The sequence below is a fragment of the Fukomys damarensis genome, unplaced genomic scaffold, assembly GCF_012274545.1.
Source record: "Fukomys damarensis isolate Sample0158 unplaced genomic scaffold, DMR_v1.0_HiC HiC_scaffold_27, whole genome shotgun sequence".
Taxonomy (NCBI): domain Eukaryota; kingdom Metazoa; phylum Chordata; class Mammalia; order Rodentia; family Bathyergidae; genus Fukomys; species Fukomys damarensis.
The window spans coordinates 19,563,382-19,589,901 of NW_022900939.1; the positions used below are offsets into that span (position 1 = coordinate 19,563,382).

The following is a 26,520-nucleotide window of genomic DNA, read 5'->3' on the forward strand; positions in this document are numbered from 1 at the left end:
GATGTGAACTTTAGGAGAACAGCACTCAGAAATGGGCCGGGTGGTCTCTGGGGCTTGGTCATCTTCTGGAGGCCCTGCTGTCTGATCTAACCCCAGGTAACTAGCAGAAGGCACTGGTGGTCTGTATGGTGCTGTCCGTGGCTGTGGCACCCTTCCCATGAAGTGCGCCCTGGGTGTGATGGAAGCAGGCACCACTCAGCAGCTTGGGCAGGCAGAGTTGGCCCACTCCCACACCAGCCTGCACCAAGGTCTCTGACATTGGTCTCTTACTGACCATGTGATGGTGCAGGGAACATAGTAAGAATTAAACAGAACAGGCAAAAAAACAACAACAATCCTTCAAAGCATGAAAATGTCTCTGGTATTCATTTTATATCTTTTCCTGGATATAAAGCACACCCGAGGATGCTCATGCCCAAGAAGGATGCCTATGGGTTTATGGCCATGAGCACTTCATTCTGACAGCTGTGGCCGGCATGAGATTTCTCCGGGGGCTGAGCCTGTGCCCAGGAGGTGGCCGAAGGCCGGCGTCCTAATGGATTCTGTCTCTGTAATAGGGGAGGTGGCTCTGGAGCAGGAAGGGCATGTGCCACAGGGGAGGGGCTGCCGCCTACCTCGGGATGTTCTGGTCCACCGTGGCACATCCGTACAGGAAGACGATGATTCCCACAATGGAGGCAGGGATGAGCATCTGGGTGTACGCACCCAGCCAGGCGAAGTACAAGCCGATCTTCTCCCCGAAATACTTCCTACACCCAGAGGCAAAGCCAGAGACATGCTCACTCTCACTCTGTGCTACAGGGAAAAACAGGTCACCCACCCTCCCCAGCAAGGACCAACTCAACTGGGGCCATAGCTTCTGTTGCCCAAGAAGCAGAGAATGGGGCTTTGGGACGCCTCATCAGGTGTGGGGTGCTCTCTGCTTTTCCTACGCATCCCCATCTTGTGCCCTGAGAAGATGGGTGCTCCTCTGCCTGTGACACTGGCGGGACGTGTCCCTCAAGGCCGTCAGCCCCACTCCAAGCCCCACTCAGTATAAGGACTGGAATGAGCCTGGACATGGAGGTGCCGTGCAAAGCAGTCATTCCTCGCATTAGGCGCCTTGGCACCTCTGTGGTTGACATGGATTTCTACGGGCCAGACTGGTGTGCAGGTCTCCACAGGACAGGCTGGCACCCCTCCTTCTTGCCTCACGGGGACAGAGGCCATCCTGGATCCCTTTCAAATTCTGGCAAATCCCAAAGCAACTCTTTTCCTCCCCTCCACGCCACCATGATGCCAGGGCCAGGCCAGGCCAGGCAGTCGATTTAGGGGAGATAATGAATGTGATGGAAAGTGCCTGTCTCCCGGTTCCCCAGCAACGGTGAACAAACTGCTCCAGCCAGTGCTGCCCCAGATCCTCCCACAGCGTCAAGTTCCAACAGGTCCCTGGGTAACGGGATGTTCGCAGTGGCTGAAACACACAGGGACCCGCTTCCTGCTGCCTGAGATGCCAGGCCAGACGCCCCACGTACCTGACCAGGTCGATCGGCTGGTACTTATAGAAGACGCCGTAGCGTGCCCACTCCTCGTACAGGAGCTGCAGAGGGAAGCGTGACGGGCTCACTCCCCACAACACAGTGCTGCGGGGCCTCAGCCCATTACCAGCTCACTCATTCATTCAGTGAGCTCTTGAGAGCTGGCTGCACGCTGGACAGAGGGAGCTGCATTTCCAGGTGAAGGTGGGGATGGGAAGGTGCTCCCGGCAGATCACAGGATCTCAGCTCTTTGTAATTTAGCCCACAACGCCTGCCACCATGAAGCCTTCCTATTTGGGTTTTTTGGTCACTCTGGTCAAACACGAAATCATTCCTTTAAAGGATGCAAAATCACCATGGTTCTGAGCAGAGAGATATCAATGGCAAAAAAGAAAAAGAAGAAAATCTCACGGGACACAAAGGTAGCTGCAGGTTTATCTCTGGAGAGGAGCTGCCTGATTAACAGCATTGGTGGCATAAATGAAAGCGACACACAGCCTGCCTCCGCTCTGGGCTCTAGGAGGGGTGGTAATGAGCTTGGAGGATTGGAAGCCTTGTGTGAACACGTAGAGGTATCCCGGGGATGACGCAGGGCCAGGACTGCTGGGTATGACAACCCCTCACCCGCGTGTGGGCAGCCACCAAATTACTGAGTCCAGAGTGTTACAGCCTTCCTCTGCAGGGCCATGAGGATGCAGGGAGCCTCAGGGGCCACAGCTGTGCCAGTCCCAGGGCCCCTCCCCCTCTGCTCAGCTCTGATCCTGTTCCCAGGGCCAAGCCACCACCCAAATTCAGAGTCCAAGGTCCTGGCAGGAAATCCCCTCCTGATTTCCTCACCAGCCTCTGGAGGGTGGACAGGATGGGAGACAGTCTCCATAGCCTGGGAGATCTGAGTACTTGTTTGGGTAAATCGTACACCCTGAGTGACAAACAGGGAGAAGTCCCCTGCGCACATCCCTGTCCCTTCCTGAATGCGCATAGATGAAGGGCAGGTCCTGAAATCCACCAGTGGGCCATGCGCCACTGCAAGGGACTTGGAGCGGCAGCCTCACCCTTGGCCGAGGTCAGGGAGCCAGGCTGGGCCAGGGAGGTGGGTGGTGAAGGCTGGATTATCCCCCAGAAATGAACAGGGGAGCCACTGTGGATACGGAGGAGCTGGATTCAGGTGCAGAGGCTCAGGGCCTCTCTGCCATCTGCGGTGAGAGGCATCCAGGCTGTGCACCAGGCCCATACACCTTGCAGGGGACTTGTCCTCCCTCCCATTCAGGTGCAGCAGGGCAGGGTCACCAGCCTGCTCAATCACCCCTTCCCTGTGGACTCACCATGGGCTCCTGCCTCTTTACACTGCATGTGTCCTCTCTCCTTATCTGGATAGCTGTGCTGGATCCCTGGGGCGCAAGGGTCCCCACTCTCTTTAAATATATTTAAATATTTAAAATAGTATTAGGTGCCTGAGGATGGAATGGATGGGGACTTTGTGCTTGCAAGGCAGGCATGGTGCCACTGAGCTAAATCCCCAGCCTGAAAATACATTTTTTTAATGTTGAAATAGGGTCTCACTATGTTGCTAAATTGCCTGTGCTGGGTTTGAAGTTGCAATCCCGCTGCCTCAGCCTCCCAGAGGCAGCGTGCTCGACAACACTGAAATGTAAAAATTGGCAGGGGGACAGTCTCCTAGACTCACATCTACCGTGGAGACATGAAAACATCATCCCAAATACTCTTTGCTATGGACTGAATGTGTGTGCCCCCAAATTCATATGCAAAAGCGCTAACCCTGGGTGACTGTGTTTGGAGATGAGTCCTTTTGGGAGATGGTCAGCTTCGAATGAGGGGTCCTGATCCTAGATTAGTGCCCTCGTTAGAGGAAGAGACGTAAGATATCTTTCTCCCATCATATGAGGACCAGGCAAGAAGGCAGTTGTCTGCAAGCCAGGAAGAGTCCTCACTGGGACCCAAGAGGGCCAGCACCTTAACCTTGAGCTTCTGGTGGTGTTTGGTTCCTGGAGCCCGAGGTGACTAAGACACTCTCCCCTACTGACTTGAAAGAGCTGACAGGCAAAAGTTCCTTCGAGTGAGTCTTACAAACTCGAGGACACGGAAGCGGCTGGCGGGAGGGATCTACCCTGCGAAGAGCTTTTCCAACTCCCTTGGGTTCCTTCCACGGCTCTCAGAAATAACAGCCCAGTGAACTTGAGTGCTGTGTTTTGTCCAAGGACAAAGCCAACACATATACCTCTGAGAAACAGGGAAGAAAACGACTTAAAGGAGCAAAATGCATTTTAGGGGGCCTCACTGTAAAAACCCTGGGTCCCTGAGTGGCTTCCTACATAACCCCTGAACACAGCAGACTGTTCTTCCTGCCAAGAAGAGGAGAGCCACCAGCCTGCACTCTAAGTGTGCAGAAATCAAACAGATCTCACTGGTACTCTGGAAGAAACGCAAGGATCCATGCGAGCCTCAGTGCACACAGGGAGGAGCCAGGCATTGGGATGAGTGGGCTGAGAACCAGAGGGTAGGGCCCTCGCACCCCAGGGTTTCAGCGCAACTATCCAGATCCACACCCTGGGGCAGGCCGGTCAGTGCACAGCCACAGGCCTTCATGGGAATGCGATGTTGGCCCCTCAACAGAGGACCAGGTGTATCTGCTCCTGAGTGTCCTCAGTGCCTGGCTCAGGGCCTGGGGTGGATCACAGGTTTTCAGTAAGGAACTACTGAATGAAGACAGGACAGGTGGAGCCTGTAGCTTCCCAGTCCGGCATGGAGTGGAGCAGACCTCAGTCCACACCTGGAGAAAACACCCCATAACCCAGCAAACCTCTCTCTGGGGTCTTGGCTGTCCCTGTTCTATGGGGCCCAGGCTGGCCTGGTCTTCTGCAGCTTGGGCAGGACAAGCTGCTGCTGCCCAGCTGGCTCCAGCATGTGCACATGTAGCTCTTGGCGAGGCCCTGCTCAGTCAGGCTTAGTTCATCAAAGTCTAACTCGTCTGAGGCCCTGGAGGAGGGGTCACAGATCACCCCCACCTGACCCCCAGCTCAGCACAGAGAATGTGCTTCCTGCATTTTCCTTTAGCCTTGCTAGGAACCTGGGATCAGGCACCCAGGGCTCCTGCTTCTGACAGAAGCAGTAATGGAGAAGCTTCAGTCTCATGTTGTCATGGGAATGGCAACATCCTCAGAGCCAAGCCACTTAAAGTACCGCCTTCAAGGGGAAATAAGATGTTCGCCAGACTCTGAGTTAGGAAACTAACACTTATCTCCACGCCCCCCTCCTCTCCCGCCCTCCCTTCTTACCTTCTATCCACTATTATCTATCCATCATTATCCATCCACTCATCTGTTCATCTCTCTGTCTGTCCATCCATCCATCATTAATCTTGGACTATCTCGTGGACTAGGCCTTATACTCCTTGCTGGGACATGAATTTAGTTGGGGTGAGCACACTCCAGGTAGAGGATAATAGTGGGCCTGGCCCACAGAAGAAGACAGTAAATATTTCTTGAATAAGGACCTGCCTGAGATAGTCCCACCAATCTGACCATTAGCCAAGCCATCTTGAGATCAGAAAGGCAGCCAGTGTGGCTGGAAGTTGGAGGAGTCCAGCTTAGGGAAGAAGGGCTGAGGACTGCGGCTGGTGCTCACAGAGGAAGCGCTGTGAGGTGGAGGAAGGGCATCAGCCAAGCGGCAGGGGCACTAGGGAACCGAGGGGGATGGCTTCTGAGGTTACAGTTGGCCAGGGCAGGTCCTGGTGGGGACTGTGCTTCTCCAACAGCATTGGATGGGGGAGTTCTACAAGTCACAGGGTCTCAAATGCCAGATGTTACACTGAAAATAACCAAATATGTAATTTTGTCTTCAACGAGATAGCATCTTTAGCTGGGTTACCAGGGCAGGCAAGTTGTATCAAGCACCAAAGACTTAAAAACACGTATGGGGGCTGGAGAGAGGCTGAACATGAAGGACATTCCATCCATAGAGGTTCCTGGGTCCTGGGAGCTGGGACAAGGTCATCACTGTGAAGCTCTCCAGGAAGATTCTCCACCTACCACCGGGTGGTAGACGGATCTGCAAGGCAGTGCCAGCCAGGTCCTAGAGGGCTATGCCCCGAGGGAGGATTCTTTGGGGGAACAGGAATGGCAGTGGTGGACACTGAGCAGAGGCTGGAGCCCAGTGTGGGCAGGTGTGCAGGGGGCAGGAAAGAACCTTCCGAAATATTGGGGGCAGGAAGAGCAAACGGCCGGGGTGGGGGTGGGGGTCCATGTAGGGCAGTTTCCTAGGGAGTCTGGGTAGGAGAGGGAACCCCTGGCCCAGAACAAGGGGCTGGAGAGTGGGAACCGAGGCTCCAGGGCACTGGGGAAATTAGGACAACAGCCAGCAAAGAAGAACAGGGTCACTTATTGTTCCCCAAAGAAAGTTCCTTGGAACACCAGCTCAGTGACTTTTCTATTCAAAAAGCCTCCAGGCCAGGCAAGTCTGAGAAACACAGGGTTGAACACCACAAGCAGGTTGCCCCAGGGTGCTGCCACTGGCTGCAGCTCTCTGTGTGCCTGGTCACTGTGGGTCCCAAGTTTGTTCACTTGGAGCAGTGTGGGATTAGGCCAGGTGCCTTCAAAGACTGTTAAAGTCACAGGCATGGTGCACACACCCCAGGAAGGCAGAAAGGGCGGTAGGGCGGAGAAAGGACCATGGAAGGGGCAGGCTCTGAGGACCCTTTTCCTCTCACACATTAATGATCTCCTGCCAAGCAGAGTTAAGGTTTTTCTCCTGAAAATGAGGGAGGGAAGGCAATGATCCTATAAATGCTCACACTCAAAACTTAGAGCAAGAAGCCCAAGGCAGACCACGCAGGCAAACAAGTCAGGTTCCTGCTCTGCCCAGACGCCAGCCCACTGCAGCCCACGGTCCCAGGGCCATCTTCTCCCTGTTCCACAGTAGCTTACCTTCCTGTCATTGAACTCAACATTGTCCCCCTCGTAGTCTCCCTGTGAACAAGAGGAAAGGAAAGATCTTACTGCGCCACATGGCTTCTGAACGGCTCGCATCTGTAGCATTTCAAAAACCCTCTGGCCACCCTCACTGACAGATTGAGACAATCCCTGGATAAGATTTCACTCGGCGTGGGTCCTTCTCATCAGAAGTGCCACCCAACTACTGTGGTTGCCTGGCTTGCATCAAGAACCCCTTATCCAGAAGACCCTAGGGGAAGCTACAGCCTTGGGAAGAAAGGAGGATTCTGGGGACAGGAAGAATTGCACCAGTCATGTGAACCTGGATTCTACTCCGTGAGTCTTATTCCTAGTCCCACTCAGGTAGTCCCCACCCCACCACTTTATCCTCAAATATCCCAAGAGGGGTGCTAAGTCACACAGACCAGTGCACTCAACTTGCCCATTTTACAGATGGAAATACCGAGGCTCTGAAAAAAACCTGACTTTCCTAAGGACGCATAGCTAAGTTTGACTCACATCCAGGTCTAAGTTCAAAGGAAAAGAAGAACGTAAAAGTTGAAAGAGCCAAAATGTCAACCTTTGATTGAAATAACTAAGAAGCAGCTACAGAGAGGCTCTGTGCAATTTGAACATGGCCAAGCCAGCTCACTGGTCTTGGGAATCACTTGGTACATAAAGTTCTGGGCCTCTTGGAGTCTGCCCGGGTCACTTTCCATTCACTAGCAGCTTTCACGGTCCTAATACCCCTTGCCATGAGGGGAAGACTTGGCCATGTATCCAAACAAGACACCTAATGCCAGGGTCTCTGAGTCAAGCGCTCTCAAGACAGGGTGGCCTGTTGGTCCTTAAGTCTTCAGGGCCCTGGCTCCTTTATTCCCAGGTCCTCACCCTGCTCCTTTGGGTACAACCCAGCACTTCTTTCCATGAATGAGACAGCCTCACCACTCCAGCAGCGACTCATACCAGAGGTCAGTGTGCTGGAGACCTCGAGGTGGGCATATGCCAACCAGGAAGGAAGCCAGAAAGCCATCCAGCAGCCACCAGAAAGGTCAAAGTCCTTGCTATAGCCGATACGCTAATTATGAGAGCTGCTCAGGGCCTCGCACAGAGCATGGGTTCACACACCGCACACCATCCCAGCAGTTGCTCTTCTGGCTGGCTCCCGGCACCTGGACTGGGAGATGCTCTTGCTGAATGAATGAATGAATGAACTCAGTGGGCAAGGGGCTGGGAAATGCCACGCAGGCAGCACAGGTGAAGGACAAGAGGAGGAGCCGGACGGGGGAATGCAGAGCGAGTGCTGGGCAGCCCTGTATCCTGGTCTGTTCAGGGTGTGGGATGCACATGGCTGGGCTTGGAGGAAGCTGCTTCTTCAGATGTTTAAACATCAGCCTGGGTCCTTAACAGGGTGAGTACCCTTCAAGGACAGAAAATGCCTTATCCCCAAGAGACGCAGGGAGCCACAGTCCAGAGTTACTGGGCTTGACTCTGGCTGCATCCTCGAGCAAGTTGCCCAAGTACCCCAAGCCCGTTTCTCCATCTTTAAAGCGGGACGCCCACAGGGCAGGCTTCCCTGTGGCGGGGCCAGGTGCGATGCTGACTGGCGGGGAGGCATTTCCCTATGTGATGCTGGAGCTGCTCTGGGGGACCGTGTCGGACAGTCGTGGGTGACAGGATGGACCTCCTCACGCAAATGCAGTAGTGAGGGCCGAGATGATGGTGCATTCGGCCTCCAGGGGAGGAAGAGGCCGTGGCACTTCCCGGAAATGGAATGGTACAGTGACAACCAGGAACTGCTTTTGTCTCCAGCTCCCCCTTGGGGGCTGTGTTGTCTTGGGCAAGTTACTAAATTTCTCTGAGTTTCGGAGTCTGCACCAGATTTAACAAAATATGGCTCTTACTACACACAGTGCCACACACACTCACACACACACACAGCAGAATCCTGGAAATGTTGATCTCTCCCCTTCCCTCTTTGAGACTTAAAAGGCTGACTCCAAGCAGGCAGGAGGCCCTGAAACATATGGCTTCTCTATCCCAACCTCTTGCCAGGGATTACAAAGGTATCTTTGCAGGTCAGGGGCATCAGAAGCACAGTGGAAGGAGGAAGACGTCAACTGAGCTGGGGAAAACGGAAAAGGGGAGACCTGGCACGGATGCTTTTGTTTGCTGGGGGGAGGCAGGGAAAAGCATCGCAGGTGGGAGGCACAGCAAGTGCACAGGCGCAAAGCCCAGCCGTATAGTGCAGAGAAGGCCCCAAGGGGGAGGCCATAGGTGGTACTGGCAGGTCGGCTGAGCATCTTTCCCTGGACCATCTGGGTGGAGAGCCCTGTGCTACCTGGCACCTATATCGGCCCAATCCAGCCTCTTCCTCACAGTCCTTTCCTCTCTGCTCTGACACCACTGCTGCCTTGGTCATCAGCCGGGGCAAGATGTCCCAACCTATAGGCGGGTACAGTGAGGGTCAGGGAGATCAAGGGGCTAACTCTGCTCAAGGCCATCCAGACTGAGTGGCCAGGCTGGACTCTGGGCTTCCTGACTCCCAGACCCGTTCTCTCTCCCGCCAGCCTCTGGGTTCCTAGTGTTTGCCATCATTTGGAAAGTTCCAGAAAGCCTTTGTCTGTGATTCCCACAGAGCTCAGGTCCCACAGCCTGATCCCTAATCCCAGTGCCCTGCTGAACTCCAGCCCCCATTTCCATAGAAACAACAGAAGACAGAATCATCATCTCTTTCCACTCAAGCCATGGCCTTGGGCTATATTTGTCAGGGGGAGACCAGTGGGAGTTGGAGACTCAGCTCAGGAAGCTGGCTACTTGCTCTGCAGAAATATATACATACAGAGCCCTGGTCACTGCCAGAGCCCAGGGCAGGACAGACGGGAAGGGGCAGGGCGGGGCGGGGCCGGGGGGGGGGGCCGAGCCAGGGAAAACACTGTATGGACCCCGCTGGCTGCAAGGTGCCCATACAGCCAGTATGGTGTCTGCCATGGACGCTTCGTCTCAGAGGGACTGTTCTGCCAGCAAACAGGGGCCCGTGTGCAACTTGTCGGCCTCACATGGGGGAACAGGGGAGGCCTGTGTGTTGTTGACATTTACAGAGACAGCCAAGCAGGAAGCCGTGACCGCAGGATAATTGCAGCTCCCAGGGAGTGTGGCCCACGGGGATCTGGGGAGTCAAGTGACAGAGGGATAAAGGGTATGTCAAGGTTACTCACATCATGAAGCGGGTAGGCGGCCGAGTACACACCATTGGCCAGCAGGCTTGTGATGCCTTAAAAACAGAGGCAGAGAGAGATTAAGCACTGGCCAAGTCTCCCATCCCACATCTGCCGGAGGGCAGTCCCAGTCACTAGGAGTTTGCTCTACGCGACACGCACCTGGCTACACAGAGCCCGCCACCTTCCTGGGGTCCTTCCCCGGGGATGCCGCAGCGGGGGCGATTTATCTATCCACTAGGAGATGATAAAAACATGCTCGATTGGCAAGACTAGGAAGACACAGAGGAAACCCCAAGAGGAAATTCCATCTCGGAGGGAGGAGGTGCAGGCAGCCTGCGGCTGAACTGGGTCGCCCCCAGTCCTCCGATTCACCAGCTACCCCCACCTGCCGGAGGGCAAGTCTGCAGATCGGAAAGGTGGATTTGAAGCGGTTAGAAAAGCTGAATCATGAGAAGATGTATGGATGGGAAAATTGATGGTGTCAGAAAACACGCATACAATTTAGAATTAGATTTTAGGTTGATTGGAAAAGCCGAAGAGGAAGCCCCACACTTACCGTATTTCCCACATTTCCGCCTTTTACTTAGAAGGGCAGAGTCTTTCTTTCTTCCCTCTCCTTGCCCTGTTTATACATCGGCTATTAGTTACATGGAAGGGCCTCAAAGGATCAAAGCTGCACGGGGATTAGGGGGAGGCAGGTGAGGGGCTCCCGGCGGCCCAGGGTTCCTGAGCAGGGGTTGAGGGCCAGGTCTCTGCTTTCTGGCCCAGGGCCTGTGCTGGGCACGTTATAAAAATAATCACTTCCACACCTGCCCATAGTGTGGCTGTTCCGCCCAGCCCTGGAGGATGGTTCTGGAAGAGGGGAAGGAGAGCCGCCAGGCCAGCATGGGAGAGGGCACCTAGGAGCCCACTCTTGCTCCAGCACATCCAGGACCAACACGGTGCAGGAACTTCTCTGAACCTCTACCCAGTGGAGGCAGCTTTCTAGGTGGTAAGTGTATTAGATTTTTCACAGCAGCCTGGGCACCCTTGACACTGCCAGAAAAATGATTTCTAGGAACCCCTTAAAAACAGACCATCTCCTCAGTCAGTGATCCAGAATGGCCAGGGATGCTCAGGAATCAAAATCAGAGGAGAGGGAGCACTTGGCAGAAGCCACATGAGTGAAATATTCATCTGCACGAAAAGTGGACCTGGGGTGGAATCCAGGCCCGTGGGCCTCCTTGCTACTCCTAGAATGTTCCTAGGGTAGAGCTGCCTCAGGCCCTTTGCACAGACTTATTTCCAGCAGGCTCACCCTTCACTTTCTTTAAGTCTTCCCAAATGTCCCTTCTCCAGAAAGGCCTTACCCGATTATGTCTCCTAAAATTATCTGAGGCCCACAGACCCTCCTCATCCTGCAAAACTGTATTCTGATTACCTATTTAGAATTTGTTTCCTTCCCCTAGAATGTAAATCCCCTGAGGACACAGAGCCCCAGCCCCTGGGACAGAGCCAGGCTGGGAAGGCGAGTCCGGCACTCCTTGATGCAAGGTGAATGAATGGATGTAGAGCTCAGCAGAGCTCTTGGATGAGCTGCCAGCACGGAGCAGGGTTGTGGCAAAGGGGCTCAATCCAACTGCTCTGTCACTAGCTGTGGGGAAACCAGCCCTGCCAGGGAACTGGTGGGAACCAGTATTGACTCCCCTCCCGCCATGCAGCCCCCACCCTGGATCCTACAGGTCTTCACAACAATCATACAGGCTTCCACGGAAGGGACCCGATGAGGAGACTGAGGCCCGAGACCCAGCCCTGGGAACCACAAGTCTTCCACACCTCTGCAGGCAAGACTTAAAGAAGCACTTTCAAAACCTCAGCTCCTGCCTGAGTGGCCTTCCTTCTCCACCCGGCTCTTTGGAGCAGGACCTGCCCATTCTGGAGGCTCTGGCTCCGTGAGAGGCAGGCCAGGCTGAGGAGGACAATTTTCCTGGCTTCCTCTGACCCCTGGTTGGCCTGCACCCTCACTGACACAGGACATGAGTTTAGAGATTTCAAGCTGCAAGGATGTCCCTGCTGCTGGTCCTCAGCCACAGGGTCAGGGCACACGCATCCCGCATGAACGCTGGAGAGTCGTCTTCTCCCTGCACCCTGACCAGTCCCCACGGGTCCCTGCATTGAGAGACCCTCCTTTTCTAGCGTAGCTTTGTCCCGTCCCCTCCAGTGGCACATGGGCCTCCTGCCTGTAGACTCCAGCTCTTCCTGGGCTGCTATTGCAGGATCCCAGCCTGGTTGCTGCAGAGGTACCTCAGCCCTCCACGAAGGAGGAAAGGCGAGGAGGTGAGGACCGGGCCAGCTGGGGCTCTGGAACCTCCTACTGTCAGCAGCCCATGCCCCTACCTGCAGCCATGAACACAGCCAGGGTGGGTCCCATCCAGAGTTTTCGGGGGGATTCTCTATAGGACTCAAAGAACCCACTTTCGGGGGGATGGATCAGGATCAGGGTACCAGCACACGGTGTTACCTGGCTGGGAGGTGCTGCTTTGAACAAGCCCTGGGGGGGCTTCCACTCTGCGTGGGCTTGGCTGGCTGCACCCAGCTGGGGGTGGGGGGGCTGCTGCTTTCCAAAGCCCCAAAGAGATGCTTGGGCTGTGGCCCCTGGCAGGACCCCTGGCTCTTCGCTGCTGCAGTGTGAGGGTCAAGAGAGTCCAGAACCCCAGAGTTACGCCCCCTTGGTGGGACCCTGTCCACGGCTCACGACGTCTCCCGAAGGCAAAGGGCACCTCTGTGTTTAACAGTACCAGGCCATAAATCTGTCCTGGCCCTGGAATGGCTTTCCTTACAGCCGTCCAGCCCTCCTGTCTGAAACAGTTACAAAGACTTAAATCAAAACGCTTTTAAAAGCTCCAAATGGGCCGCCCACCTCCCACTGAGATGATTTGGAGGCAAGATTACCATTCGGAAACTGACGCTGATCTCAAGCCCCAAAAATGTCCTTACCCATGCTGTACTTGGCTTTGGTACACGTCGTTCTTTTCAAAATTTCATAGACCTGCAGAGAGACAAGGAGGGTGAGCAGTCACTTGTGGTATCTCCGGCCCACAGCAGGCATCTTGCCGAAAAGGGACTGTTCAGATGTGACCCATGACGCTGCCCACACTGTCCCAGGGAGGACACTTCTTGAGAGCGGGCTTTAAGCTTCGCATTCTAGTGGGGTGGAAGGCCTTAGAGAGTCCAGCCCTTCTTTCCCACAGCAGGACAAAGTGGGGCCAGCGTTAAGCACTGGCATTAAGCCCCACAGCTGTCCATGTGCTCTGAGCAGAGGGTCAGCATCCCTTTTTGCTGAGGGATGAGCAGGAGGAGCAGGAGCCCCTGGACCCAGCCCAGCGTGTTCCAGAAGCCAGTGGGACAGGGCGGGGCAGGCCTGAGATTCCGTGTGCTACACTGTGTTAGTGCCCCGCAGAGCCCTCCTAAGAGAATCTCGCCCCATCCCAGGCGCCAAAATGGAACATTATGTCAGGAGCCTTGGTGGCAGAGTCTGCTTGCTCTGAGTGTGGGCTCCATCGCCATGATCTTGGGTAAACTGCATCACCAACTCGGCCTTAGTTTCACCATCTGCAAAATGGGACGCGACTAACCAGCCCGACTTACAGATGCACGTAGCTCTCCCTGGAGGCCTCTACCGCTCCCACTCCCTGGGCAAGGCCAGGGTCCCACCCTTGACCACCAGGCCCTGCCAGCCTCTGTCCTGTCTTCTTGTCTCTCTCCACCCCACTGTGAGGGGCCCCAGCCTCCTCTCTCCAATTCCTCTCCTGCAGTCACAGGGTCTCCACGCTGGCTGTTCCTTCTGCCGGAAGTGCTCTTCTCCAGCTCTCCATGGCTCTGTGCTGCTTTAACCAGTAGGCCATGGAATTGCCCTGCACCTGTCCACTGCTGTCTTTTGACCCCGCTCCCGGTCACCACCTGCCCTCTCGCTGCTCACTGCTCTCACGCACACAGTCAGTGCTCAATAAATACATTTTGGTGAAGCAACGAATCACTCCGTCACTCTCGACTCTTTTTCCCTGTCACCCTCCACATCTAACTGCTTGCCTGCTCCTGGCCCTCTGCTTTTCCCGTAATTACTACTTCACCCCTCTGCACTCAGTTACAGCCCCCACTCATGACCACCACAGTCACTTCACATCTGCCCCACATCTGCTCTTCCACCGCCCGCTCACAAAGTGATTGTTCTAGAACAGACCTGACCACAGCCGAAACCTCACTCCAAGCCTTCCGTGGCTCCCTAGTGTCTGTGGGCCGACCATTTAAAACCTAAGACCAGCACATCGGGCCCTTGCCAATGCGTCTCTGACTCCTACCCATTGTACACTGGGCAGCCCCAATGCCAGGAGTAAGTGGCCCGTGACCACCCCACACCTGGTCCTAGAATGGCCTCACCCCAACTCTGGATGCCGTCTAATTTCGAACACCATCAGGCCTGGCTACCCAGGGGCAAAACTTTCCACCACCAATGTTCCTCTGGAGCACATGGTCATTTACAAATTGGCCTCCAGGGACAGTGGATGACAGTGCCCCTCCTCTCCACCCCCAGGGTAAATGCAGTCACGGATCCTTTGGTTGATTTCTACAGGTCTGGGCAGAATCCATTTCTCTGACTTGGTGGTCACAATGGCCATCACCTGGAGACCAACTAGATTTCAGAGCAGATTCCCAAAAAGACGGCATCAGAACTTCCCATCTGCTTACATTTCCCTACACCTCAGCCACCCCCAGGAGCAGGAGGGAATTTATAAATTTTGGTGCACTCTAGCAGCCCCAGAGAATGTAGAAAGTCAAGGCACCATATATACTGAAACTTGGGTGAGCAACTTGGTTTACACAGTTGGCTACCCCATGTCACAGTGACACAGAGGTGACACAGTGGAGGTTAACATTGTTGTAGTTCTTCAGGTCCAGGGATGGAGCTCAGTGGCACCGCACCTGCCTGGCAAGTGCAAAGTCCTGAGTTCCATCTCTGGTATCAGAAAACAAAAAAACAACACTATTGCAGTTCTCCCAAGTGGCCAACATCTGGGTGGGTGGAGGGCCTCTTATGGACATGTTAGCCCCAAGCTCAGCTGTTGTGTCTGTGTTCCTTGTTGCTTATTATCATGCGATCTAATTGCTAAAATTAGTTACACCATTAGTAATAAAAAAATCACAACAATGACTTGGTACGTGGCACGAGCCCACATGACTAACCCAATGAAGGTGCACAGATGCCCACTGCGGGGCAGGCCAGAATTGTCCTTGACCCGATACAGGTGGCGGGACGCCCCTGAGGTCACAAGGGTGGAAGGGGCAAAGGGCGGGTGGGGCTCAGACCTTCCTGTCCTGGCAGTAACTGGAGCCCCTGACACCACGGCGCCCTGTGCCATCACCCTCCAGCTGGCCACCTGCCAGTGTCAAGATGGAGGTGGCGAAGGGCGTTATGTGCACTGGGCTGACCTCCCCTGAGCCCTGCATAGCTGCCCGGCCAGGTGGTGGGTTCTGGGCAGGTGGAGAGCGACAGCATGGCTTGGCTGCCAGGCTAATTTCTTGTTTAGATAGAAATTGGGTCCTGTGCCATGCACAGCCCGGCTTGGCTGATGGACAAATTGGCAGCTGATGGATAAACATTAAGTCAGTACCTTGAATAGAGCAGGGTGGCCTGGTCAGATTTCAAATCTCGGTTTGCTCATCTGGTGAAGGCCTAGAAACAGACCCTCACCCAGCACCTCCAGCTCTACTGCCCGGCCCTCATGCTGCACTCGCTTGCTCAGAAGCCTGGCTGGGATCTGACAGGGACACCCATGCAGCCTCCTCTGGGAGCCGGTGTGAGATGTGCGGGACCCTCACGGGCAAGGCACACGGCTGCAGTCACGGGGGGGGGGGGGTGAATCCCAAATTGGGTCCTGTGCCATGCACAGCCCGGCTTGGCTGATGGACAAATTGGCAGCTGATGGATAAACATTAAGTCAGTACCTTGAATAGAGCAGGGTGGCCTGGTCAGATTTCAAATCTCGGTTTGCTCATCTGGTGAAGGCCTAGAAACAGACCCTCACCCAGCACCTCCAGCTCTACTGCCCGGCCCTCATGCTGCACTCGCTTGCTCAGAAGCCTGGCTGGGATCTGACAGGGACACCCATGCAGCCTCCTCTGGGAGCCGGTGTGAGATGTGCGGGACCCTCACGGGCAAGGCACACGGCTGCAGTCACGGGGGGGGGGGGTTGAAGCCCTCCCCTCCTCCTGGCTTTTCCCTCGCTTTGTTCTTTCTCACGCTCCTCATCTGAGCCAGCTGGGGCCTCGGCTGTCCCCTGGGCCGCTGGCTGCCCTCTCATTTCATTATTCTAATTATTTCTGTCGAAGACAATTAAAGCCGGCTTCCGCCGGAGGAGATTCCCCGAAATGAAATTATCCTTGGTGTCCCTAGGGCCACCCTGCTTGCTGGGGAGGTGATTCTGACTGTGATACTTACTATTGTGCTCCGGGTCTTGCTGTCAAAAAAGGAATCCTTATCAGACAGGTCGAATCTGTTGAGACATGGGGGAGGAGACAGGCCATTCAATGGAGCAGTTCTCTGGGTTTCCGAGCCCCGGAAGTCACCCTGTCCCCATCGGCAGTCACTTGTGCAGTGGACAGAACCGTGCCCACCCCCAGGCACGTAGAACAGTCTGTCTCACTAGTCCCTGCATCTAGCAGAGCAGAGACCCAGGGTGGTGGGTTCAAGGGCAGCCCTCCCTGACAACATCCTCAGCAGGAAGCTTTTTGAGTCAGCGCAGTAGGGGACAAGGACAGAGTCATTCTACCACAAGAAGACAGCTCTGATTCTGAAACCATTTCCCTGGAACTCGCCAGTGGTTTGGGTCTTGATGTCTAGGGCGGTACAGATTGTCTGAGGCTTCTTGAGGGCAGAGGAAAATCTCCAGAAAAACCACTCACTCCCTAGGTTTAGGAAAGAGCTGGAGGGTGGCACAGGGCCTGGCCAAGCCAGGGGAGGTGGTATGAAGGCTCTGGAAAAGTACTCCGTGGGCCTCTGTTCTACACAGAGCTGATGGCAGGAACTGGGCAGGGGGTCCCTTCCCTTTCCCAACTTATCCACCGCCCCGAGGACTGGCCACGCAGCTCCCCCAGCAACCACCACATCTATAGGGCAGATGCCTCAGCGGCAAAGCGAGGCAGCTGTGCATGCTTCTGGCCCTTTTCCCACCCACAAGGCTGGTGGTATCCAGGGGCCCTTCCACACCCAAGATCACCCTTCAGACTCCCCAGGTTTCCTCTGCCCATGCTCCAGCTCCACTCAGTGAGGTCCATAGACGGCATGCGGCCACTGCTGACTCAGGTGGCTGTGCAGCACTGCCCCATGGGAGCAAGGAAGGATGATAGGTTCTAGAACAGGGTTGGCACTGCCAGGCAACGCTGCTGGCTGTGGGTCCCTGGGGCTCACGATTCCCTGTGGGGACACTTTTTAATTCTACCTCCCTAAGCTGCTTGGCTGGCAGCTGCCGGGGCTGTAGAAGGTGTGGGTGTCAACCGACCCATAGGGGATAGAGCTGAGCAGGAGGGATGCCAAGATCTCTGCTGTGGCTCTTGTTACGTGTTACCAGGTGTGCAGGCAGTGGGGGGCCCACTTACAGGTGCTGCTTCTCCCGGGAGAAGGGGTAGTAGAGCCTCTTCATGGTCTGGGGCCTGTGCTCGGCCACCTTGGGCTGGATGGGGTCCGTGATCTTCTGCAGCACCGAGTTGATGGTTTTCAGGAGGCCACGGGTCTCACTAATGTGATACATCTGCAGGCGAGACCCGAGCTGGGGTCTGAATCAATCCGCTGAGCCCTGACCTTGGGGCCCATTCTTCGATGGTCGGAGAACTACCCTCCCACCTCCCAGCAGGGCTCCTGGTGGCCAGGATGCCCCCTCCCTGCTTTTTTGGGTTGACCCTGAAAGTTCAGCATTTTGGGAAAGTCTAGCCAAGAGCTCAATTGTAGTATGTTCCAGAATCCTGTCCCCCCAATTTTACTGTTGCTTCAAAAGAGAAGCCCAGGACTGATTCATTGTGGAGCCTGGCTTCATCCCTCCCTCCACACACACACACACGTAAATGCGGAAGCTGAGCTTAGTTCCATGGTCAAACTCTTCTGGGCCATAAAGTTTTCAGAGATTAAAAGGAAAAATCCCAGCAAGCTAGGAAATGTAATTAAATTGAATCTGATAAGTGAGCTGAGACCCCACAAGCATAAAAGCACCAGAGCTCAAAGTTTAACTGGATCTGTATTTATCATAAATTCCAGTGGCCCAGCGCTTGGCTCTTCTCCTGGTAGGATTTGGTTAGGGGGCTGTAAAGGCCACCGAGGACTGGGTCCATCATCTCCATGATGGGGACACAGGAACCAGGGGAACCTCATCGCATCTGAGCCATGCTGCCTTCCCCGGGGTGGCGATAAAACCCACTGGGCTCTTCAGAACAGGTCAGAGCTCTGAGCCAGTGACCTTCCCCTGCCAGGTGTCTGTGTGACACTCAGATCTGGTGATGTATTCTGGAGTAGTAACAGCATCACTAACCTTCTTTGTCGGCATCTTCAGTTTCAAAAACTCAGCCTCTCTGCAGAGAACGTTCCAAGGGGCATGGATTTTGACAAACCCAACCCCATGGATTTTAGTCTAGAAGAGAAGAGTCCGCAGTCAGGGTGGGCCACACGTGTCAAAAACCATCTCTACCTCTTAAGATGTGTGTACGGTCTACGGAGAGGCTTCTGTGCATGGCTACACCTGCCTCACCCATACTCTGAGCACCGCCGGGTCCTTTCTTGTAGATGTCAGGGGTAACGGGGACTCCCCCAAGTCACATGGGAACATTTAAGGCCTAGAGAGGTAATGGGGGGCACAGACTACGGAGATTCTGGGAACTTTTCAGGGGGGTCGGTCAAGAGTCCCCAGAGCACCCCAGGCCACCAAACGGAGCCTTTCACAACACAGCACGGGCTCCTTGGCCTTGGTTCCCCAAGCAGGGACAAGGAGGTGATGGCCAAGGACGAGTCCGCTCTGCCCTTCCTCCTGAGTTCCCTCCATCCGCACGCTCCTCTCACAGGAGATTCGAGTTTGGCTTCCCCATCTCACTGCTGTGAGCTCAGACAAGCCAGCTCTCCATTCCATCATCAGTAACAAACCAGCGGACTGTCGCCGAGCCCTGGGTGGTGAGGACAGGGCTTCACGAGGACTGGCTACAGTGGCCTTCATTCTAAGCTGGACGAGGACAGCGCTGCTCATGCCCCTTTACAGATGGGAACACTGAGGTCTGAGAGGAGGCCACCCCAGACCAGTGTCTCATTGCTTATAGGTTGGATGCAGTTTTCACCCAGGCCGCAGTATCTCTAGGGCCTCCCTCTCCGAGACTGAAATGCTTTCTTCTCCTGATGGATCTGGTGTCAGAGACAGGACCTTTATCAAGGGCACAGAATACATGCAGTCACAGCACACCAGCCCCTCACGTGTGAGCACTGCCAGGCGCTCTGAACCCGAGGCTCTCAGCTGCCACAAAGCACTGCTGTAATCACAACCACAGCAGCAAAGAGCACAAGGGACCCCGAGTCCCAGCTGCCCGTAGGCTGTGGGTCCTTGATCCCTTGAGGCTTGAAGGCAGGCTGGGCCCCAGACTGAGCCCCACTCACTCCTTCCCAGTTCAGAGACCTAGAAGACCTCACGCAGGGACCTGGCTCACCTGCTCAGGCTACAGAGCCATCAGTTGGGATCCAGAGCTGACTGTGGTCATGCCAACAGGCCTAGGAGTGGCACAATGCATAGATGCCTGTAGGCTGCTGGCCAAAGACAACAGAGCCAAAGGCACTGGGGATGACATTCATGAAAGCAAATGTGAAGAGGGTGAAAAGGCTCCCGTGGAGCACGGAAGCCATGACAGCAATGTCCTTGGGGCCCAAGCAAGGGCAGCCAGGGAGAGGGGCTGCTGAGCTGGCTGCCTTTGGGGCCACTCTGAGTCCCACCTGAGGAGCAGCACCTTCTTGAAGCCCCAGGTCCACTTCCTGCTTCTCTTGCTCCTCCTCCAATGACACCTGCCACTGGTCACCTGTGCGGCCCTCACAAGGCCCCCGGCCTCGCCCCATCACCACACACCTGACCGGCCCCTGAAAACAGGCTTGTTTTGCTCAGGCCTCCTTCCTGCTGCCCCGGTGCCCACAGGCCACAGAGAACAAGTGGCCAAATGGATGAATGAACACACGAATGAATGAAGGGCAATCGTAACAACACTGACGACAGTGATGGAGGCCAATGCCCGTGCGCACGTTTCATCTGCCAGTCCCTGCTTTATGCCCGTGATGTGTACCCCTCGTTTAATCCTTACAACAAGCCTGTGTGATAGGTCCTATCCCTGGGCTCACTTACAGCTGGGGAAACTGAGGCACAGAGATGCCTACTATGCTACTTGTTGTATCAGTGTCTTGGGGCTGCTATTACCAATGACCATAGCAGGAGGGCTTTGAACCATAGGGATGTATTCTAAGTCGGAGGCCAGAAGGCTGAAATGCAGGGGTGGCCAGGGCACATTCCCTCCTATACTCCTCCAACTCCGGGGATCTGCAGGTGTTGCTTGGCTCATGGCTATGTCAACCTTTGTCCTTACCTGGCCTCCTCCCCTCTGGGGGACCCCGCCCCCCCCACTGGATTTACGGCTAACCCAGGATGATTTCACCACAAAATGCTTAACTTAATCCACCTGCTGAGACCCTCTTTCCAAATAAGGCCACATTTGCACACTGCACTCAGGAAGCTGCAGGATGGGGCCTTGCAAGACTTGGTTTGAGGACTCCTGAGCACACGGGGAGCTTTGCAGAAGCATGGGGCCTCTGCTGCCTGGAGGGGAGAGGACAGCAGGACCAGGGCACTCCAGGCATGAGGCTCACAGGCCTGCAACACGAGGCACCCTTGAACCTAGAGCACGGGTATGGACTCCCTCTGAACTGACACATCTTGGCAGGAGCTGGAAGAGGCAGCCCCCACCAGGAGCTCATGTAAGAGAGGCCCAGATCCCTGCTGACCCTAGAGGGGCAGGTGGAGAGGGCTCCGGGCAGCCTGCACCAGAATCCTGCCTGCCCTTGTCACAGGGTCTCTAGTTAGTGACTTTATCATGCTGTGCCCCTATTTCCTCATGTGTAAGCAGAGAGAGGGGCCTCTGGAGCTCTCAGCAGCCCCATCCAGTCCTCTGGCCAGCAGGAGAAGTTGGGGCAAGGAGGGGTGAGCTCAGAGCGGCCTTTCCCTGCCCTCAAGGCAGCTGGGACCTGACATGCATTATCCAGCTCACCAAAGAGGGTCCCCCAGCTCTGGTGACTCACAGGCTATCATCACGGAACACCCCTCAATCAGGAGAGATGACCGTCCCCAGCCCACGTGTGGTAAGCTCATCTTTTCCTGCTACCAACCCAGATTTATTTCTGGGAGCTGCTCACCCACATGCAAAGACTCAAAATATACTCTTCCAAGTCCATAGAGACTTCTGTCTCTGGTGGTCAGGAGCCAGAGCCTGATGCTGGCTTCCCGGGGAAACGTGCACCCCTGTTTACGTGGGCAGCACGGTCTCTCCTGGGAAACAGCTGGTGGGATTTGGGAAAGGTCATGGGACCCGATGTGCAGAAACACATGTGGGCTGTTTTAGAACGTGGTCCCCAGCCGGACCACAGCTTACAGCACAGGAGGATCCTGTGGGACAGCCCAGTCCCCTCGACCCTGGCCAGAGTCCCCAGGGGGATTTTGAAGCCACAGACCCAGTGGGGCTGAGTGTCCCAGCCCTGGGGATGAGCACAAACTGGCTAGGCCACCAGCTCTGCGACGGGAGAGGGTTAGGTCCCCTAAGCCAGAGGAAGAGGAAATGGGAGGGCCAGTGACATCCCTTCAGCACCAAATGTAAAGTGGGGATGGGGATTTAGCTCAGTGGTGCTAATGTCTGCCTCGAAAGCACGAAGTCCTGAGTTTGATCCCTGGTCCTAAAAACAAACAAGCAAGCGAACAAACAAAGTGTGTTTAAATCTCAACTCAGAGCCTCATTTAAAAGACCTCTGGCCTCACTAGAACTGTTTCTGGCACTATCCTCTCAGAAGAAAGAAGAAAATCATAAAAACTACGAAGGTTCCCATGGAGGGTTCAGAGTGCCAGGGTCACGAGGGCTCCCGCACACCGCCATCGCCCGCGGTCCCGCATGTCCGTCACGGTGGGGGCCGCGACTATTGCCACGGTCCCCTTGACAGCTTGGCTCTGCCTGCCCCTTCCCATTAGTACTGGCTTCAGTGTGGACATGAGCTGGGACAGGTCTTTCCTTCGAGTTGTGTCCCTAGCATAAAGGACCGCAGCTGGCACAGAGCAGGAGCAAGTGACAGAGGAAGAGGGAGCAGCCGTCTTCACTGAGGGCCTGCTGCGCCGCAGCTGGGGGCTGCCCTGGCACTCACACTCTCACCCGACCTTCTCTGACCCTCTGGTGTCCACTTTAGAAGATATGGCCTAGGGCCTGGAGCCACTCAGCCCACGAGCTTCAGCAGTGGGTGTGGCCTGCGACTGTCCCCTGTTGCTCCTGCCATCACCTCTGCAGTTCCCAGAGGGTGTGGCTAGGGCCTCCAGGACAGGGGAAGCATCACATGCTGACTAGCACTTTCCATATCTTGCTTACTGTGTGCCATGTCTACAACGGGCGGGGATCGGGGACTGGTTCCAAACTGTGCAGGCACAGGCAGAGCCATGCAGGGCATTAGGATGCCTGCCTCAGGGACAAAGTCAAGTGGGGAGTTAGGGCTCTTCCATGTCCTCTTGACTCTATCTCTAGACTTGAGTCTCAGGGGCTCGGGAACCCAAGGGATCCGGGACAGTTGCTGTTTGCTAAGCATGTGGCGGGGACAGGCTATGGACATGTCATCCCCAGTCCAGGGCCTGGGTGTGGCCCTAAGGCCCGCTGGAAGACGGCTGTGGTTGCAGTCATTGTATGGGAGTCACCAGAGAGGTCCCTTTGCACTCCTGCTTCTGGAGAAGGCAGGCAGGTTACCCAGGGCAACACTCCCATGGCAAACGGTAAAAGATACCGGGCAACAACAACAACGTAGTAATGGCTGCCAGGGTGCTGCAGAGCCTGGGAGGGAGCAGGGAGCTGCCAGGGCCTGCTGTGGGGGAAACCCTGACCCAAAGGAGCAACTGAGATTTTGTCTTCCACGGGTCACTTGGGCTGACTGTGGCGACCTGAGGAGGAGGGCATCGGTGCAGGTCCATCCACAGTGGGGGACAGGACATTTTCCCACATGGGGCTTGGCCCAGAGAGGACACTTCCAGGTGACCCACCAAGGAACAGCTGTCCTCTAACCCCAGGCTGCAAGGAGGCTGAGCTGGTGGGCTTGGCCTTAGCCCTCTGCAAGCCTGAGACAGGGCAGGGAATGGGAGAACCTAGGAGCCAGCCTCCCATCCCCGCCTTCCAAGAGAGTGATTATTGCTGCTCTTTGTTCTGAATGGCAGGAATAACCCCCGTGAAGGCGGACACTTCAGCGTGACTGGTCCAGGGTGGCTCCATCCATCGTGCGCCAGGCTTTGTGGACACAGGAACCTTCTTCCAGGACTTGGGAACCCTTGAGGCACTCAGGGAGGCGAGTGACTCACAGACAAGAGTGCCAGGCCCGCCTGACGAGGGACAGTGGGGAGGGGGCAAGCCCAGGCAGAGGTGAGTGTGCTCAGCTGGGGATCATGGGCACTGAAGGGGCATCGGCAGCCCTGCTGACCTGAGTAAAGAAACCAACCCCAAGGCAGAGGACAGGAAACCATTAAACAATGATGAGAGACTTGGAAAAGAACCAAGCAGAACTTCCAGAAATAAAAAGATTATGACAAGAACTAAAACTTCGACAGCCATAGTGGCAAATACTCAGCTCTCCCAGGGACAGCTGGAGTAAGGGGTGCCTGTGAGGACCCCAGGTTGGTCTGTCACATCTGTCCTGTGTCATGGTGGCGTGGTTCAAACTCCCCAAGGCTTAAAAACTGGCCTGCAGAATTCTCAATCTGTGGGCTGACTCTGGCCCTCTCGGGGGTGGACATAGCCGGGGGCCTTGGAAGTACAGCCAGATGGCACAAATTTCACCCCAAAACTGCCAGAGGACCCCACCCCCACCCCCAGCAAGCTGTGCAATAGTCTTGGGGAAGATTTCAAAGGTACAGCTTTTAAAAAAAAAAGTCTACAATTTACTGTAACAGAACCATGTTTCTATGCAACCAAGCCTGGTTAAAGGGCATCTATCGTGCAGGGATAAGAGTCCTTTGAGCTTTGGGCCTCAAGTAGTGGTGAGTAGTGAGGAATGCTGTCCCCTGCCCTGTCCTGACACCTGCACCTGCAGCAGGTGCAAGGGACCTTGACAAGCTCTAAGGGACATTGATCGGCCTCCTCGGTCACCTCCCTGGGCAGGAGGAGAACTGGAGTGGGAGACCCACGTGTGGAGTGCGGCTCCAGCTCTGCCTTCCTATGGCCCAGGACTGGGAGCCATGTGAGCGGCCTGCCCTGAGGCTTCTTGGGGTGCTAACCTCACTGTTGGCCCTAGTACTAATCTTAACCCTCAGTCCCCACTCAGAGGAAGGTTGAACCATCACCACCATTTACAAATGGGTAAACTGAGGCCCAGAGAGGCGATGCCACTTGCTCTGGGAGACGGCCGAGTTGGGTCTACACGTGCACTCTGTCCTAGAGGGTCTGCCCAGTGCTACAGCTCAGAGGCTGAGCCCTCCTCACTTGCTCCCACGTCCCTGAGGGCTAGGTGACAGCAGCGCTGCTTCTTGCCTGCTTTTCAAGTGCAGCATCCTCAAAGATGCTCGAGAGGCCAGTGCCAGCCGGGCCCCAGAGAGCCCGGACCACAGCGCGAGGGCAGAGCCACCTGTGACAAGGTCCTGAGTCCACGGCCCTAGCAACCTCCGCCAAGCCAGGGTGAAGTTCACTGTCAGGGCAGCGTGGGGCCCGGCCACCCAGCTGGATTTCAGTGCCGGGTGTCCTCCGCAGTGACCCCACAGACATAAATAACGCCCAGCAGGCTTTGAGGCTGGACTTCAAAAACACTAATGGGTTTTTATTGTGAGAAAACATGTTGGCCACAAACTACTCCTGTCCCTCCCGGGGACCCCAGATGCCGACTGACCCCACAGGGAGAGAAAGTGGGGAGGGAGAGTCAGAGAAAATGCCAGAGATAGAGAAGTCGGGGGAGAACAGAGAGGGGAGGAAGAGAGCCAGAGAGAAAGGAAGGGAGGAGAAGGGGAGAAGAGAGGGAGGGAGGGACAGAGAGAGGCGGAGGAGAAGGTGACGCTGAGACTTTTCAGCCTGGTCCCCTCCTGCAGACCTTCCCTTCCTGCCATTTCCATGGCGTGGTGCTACCCCAGGCCCTAACCCCTCAGAACAGTCACCACTGAATGTCACCAGTGGGTCAGAGCAAGCAGCCCTTTCCTGTCTGCTGGGGCCTCTCTCTAAGGCATCCGGGACTTCTCTCCGGGACTTGTCACTTGGCCATTTCTGGGCTCTTGGCCCCTTGGAGCTGGCACTGGCACCTCCGTCTGGGTTACCTCTGGGGTCAACAGTGGATGGGAAGCTTCTGTGGATGTTGGGTGGGGGACTCCTCTGCGGACACTTCTGCTGAGCGCTGGGGACAGGCCTCACCCGTGCTCCTAATACCTCAGGGGTCAGTCCGGGACCCCACACCTGCAGAACCAGAACCGATACCTGGGCGAGACCCAGGGCTTCCGCACACATCCTGCCTGCTAGGAAGCTCGCCAGGCTCTGCAACCCATGTGCCCCGCCTGTCCTGGCCACGGATCATCTCCCAGCCGAGGGGCTCAGGATGATGTCAAACCCTGCCCCCCAAGGAGGGGTCCAGAGGTTACACAACGTCCCTAAGGCAGATGTGCCAGCCCTCGCCCCTGGGATCTGTGAATGCGCTGTTATTTCAAAGCAGGTTCTTTGCAGATGTGATCAAGCTGAGATAGTCCTAGGCTCAGCACGGGCCCCCCGCAGAATGACTGTCTTTATCAGAAGGGGAGAGGACAGGCACAACAGAGGAGGGGCGACGTGACCACAGAGGTGGGAGTGACGCAGAGGCTCCAGAGGCTGCAAGAGCCAAAGAATGCTCTCCTGGAGCCCCTGGAGGGGCCGCGGTTGTGAATGATGGACCCTCAGGACTATCGGAGAAGAAGCTTGCGCTGTTCTAGCTGCCGATCTCCAGGCATTTGTTACGGCATCGCAGGAGACAAACACAGCCAGTACTGAGTCCCTACGAGCCACCTCCACCGCACCCTCGGCCAGATCTACCTCCCGGCACATGCAACGTCACATGCCACACAGGCCTCTCGCCTGCCCCGCAGGAAAGCAAGCACAGGGCTCCCACCGGTGTGAGCCCCAGGCCAATGTCCCTGGAAGCCCCACAGCATGATACAACCACCAGTGTCCCGAGGGGCTGGCAGACGGCTCCGGAGGTGGCTGGTGTCCCACCTGGGGGTCATCCTGCTCTCCTCCACATCTTTATTTTTCCTCTGCCTCCCTGTCCAGCCCTTGAAGCAGGGCTTTCTCAGTGGGGTGTGATGTGGACTCTGTAGCGACATGTCTACCATGTGGGGATGGCAGTGAGCCCCACAGACGTCAGGGATGCCATTAATATCAAGAGTCAATAGTGCTGGGCCGGGGATTTAGCTCAGAGGCTCTGCTGCCTGCTTCACAAGCTCAAGGTCCTGAGTTCGATCCCGGGTACCAAAAAAAAAAAAGTGTCAATAGTGGTGAGGTTGAGAAATTGGCTTTATAGCCCAAAGAGTCTTTTTTTTTTTTTTTTTTTTGTTTTTG

General features: G+C 55.6%; 1 protein-coding gene across 1 annotated transcript in view; it reads right to left on the bottom strand.

Moving 5' to 3' along the window:
• Window positions 1-26,520, bottom strand: part of Ano1 (anoctamin 1) — an 80,191-nt gene that overhangs the window by 48,314 nt on the left and 5,357 nt on the right. The window contains exons 3-11 of the mRNA XM_033756817.1: window positions 18,240-18,338; window positions 17,317-17,468; window positions 16,160-16,214; window positions 12,661-12,712; window positions 10,241-10,306; window positions 9,682-9,737; window positions 6,458-6,499; window positions 1,515-1,579; window positions 615-749 (exon numbers count right to left, since the gene is read on the bottom strand). Of these exons, the coding sequence (XP_033612708.1) occupies window positions 615-749; window positions 1,515-1,579; window positions 6,458-6,499; window positions 9,682-9,737; window positions 10,241-10,306; window positions 12,661-12,712; window positions 16,160-16,214; window positions 17,317-17,468; window positions 18,240-18,338 (722 nt within the window). The remainder of the gene's footprint in view (window positions 1-614; window positions 750-1,514; window positions 1,580-6,457; window positions 6,500-9,681; window positions 9,738-10,240; window positions 10,307-12,660; window positions 12,713-16,159; window positions 16,215-17,316; window positions 17,469-18,239; window positions 18,339-26,520) is intronic.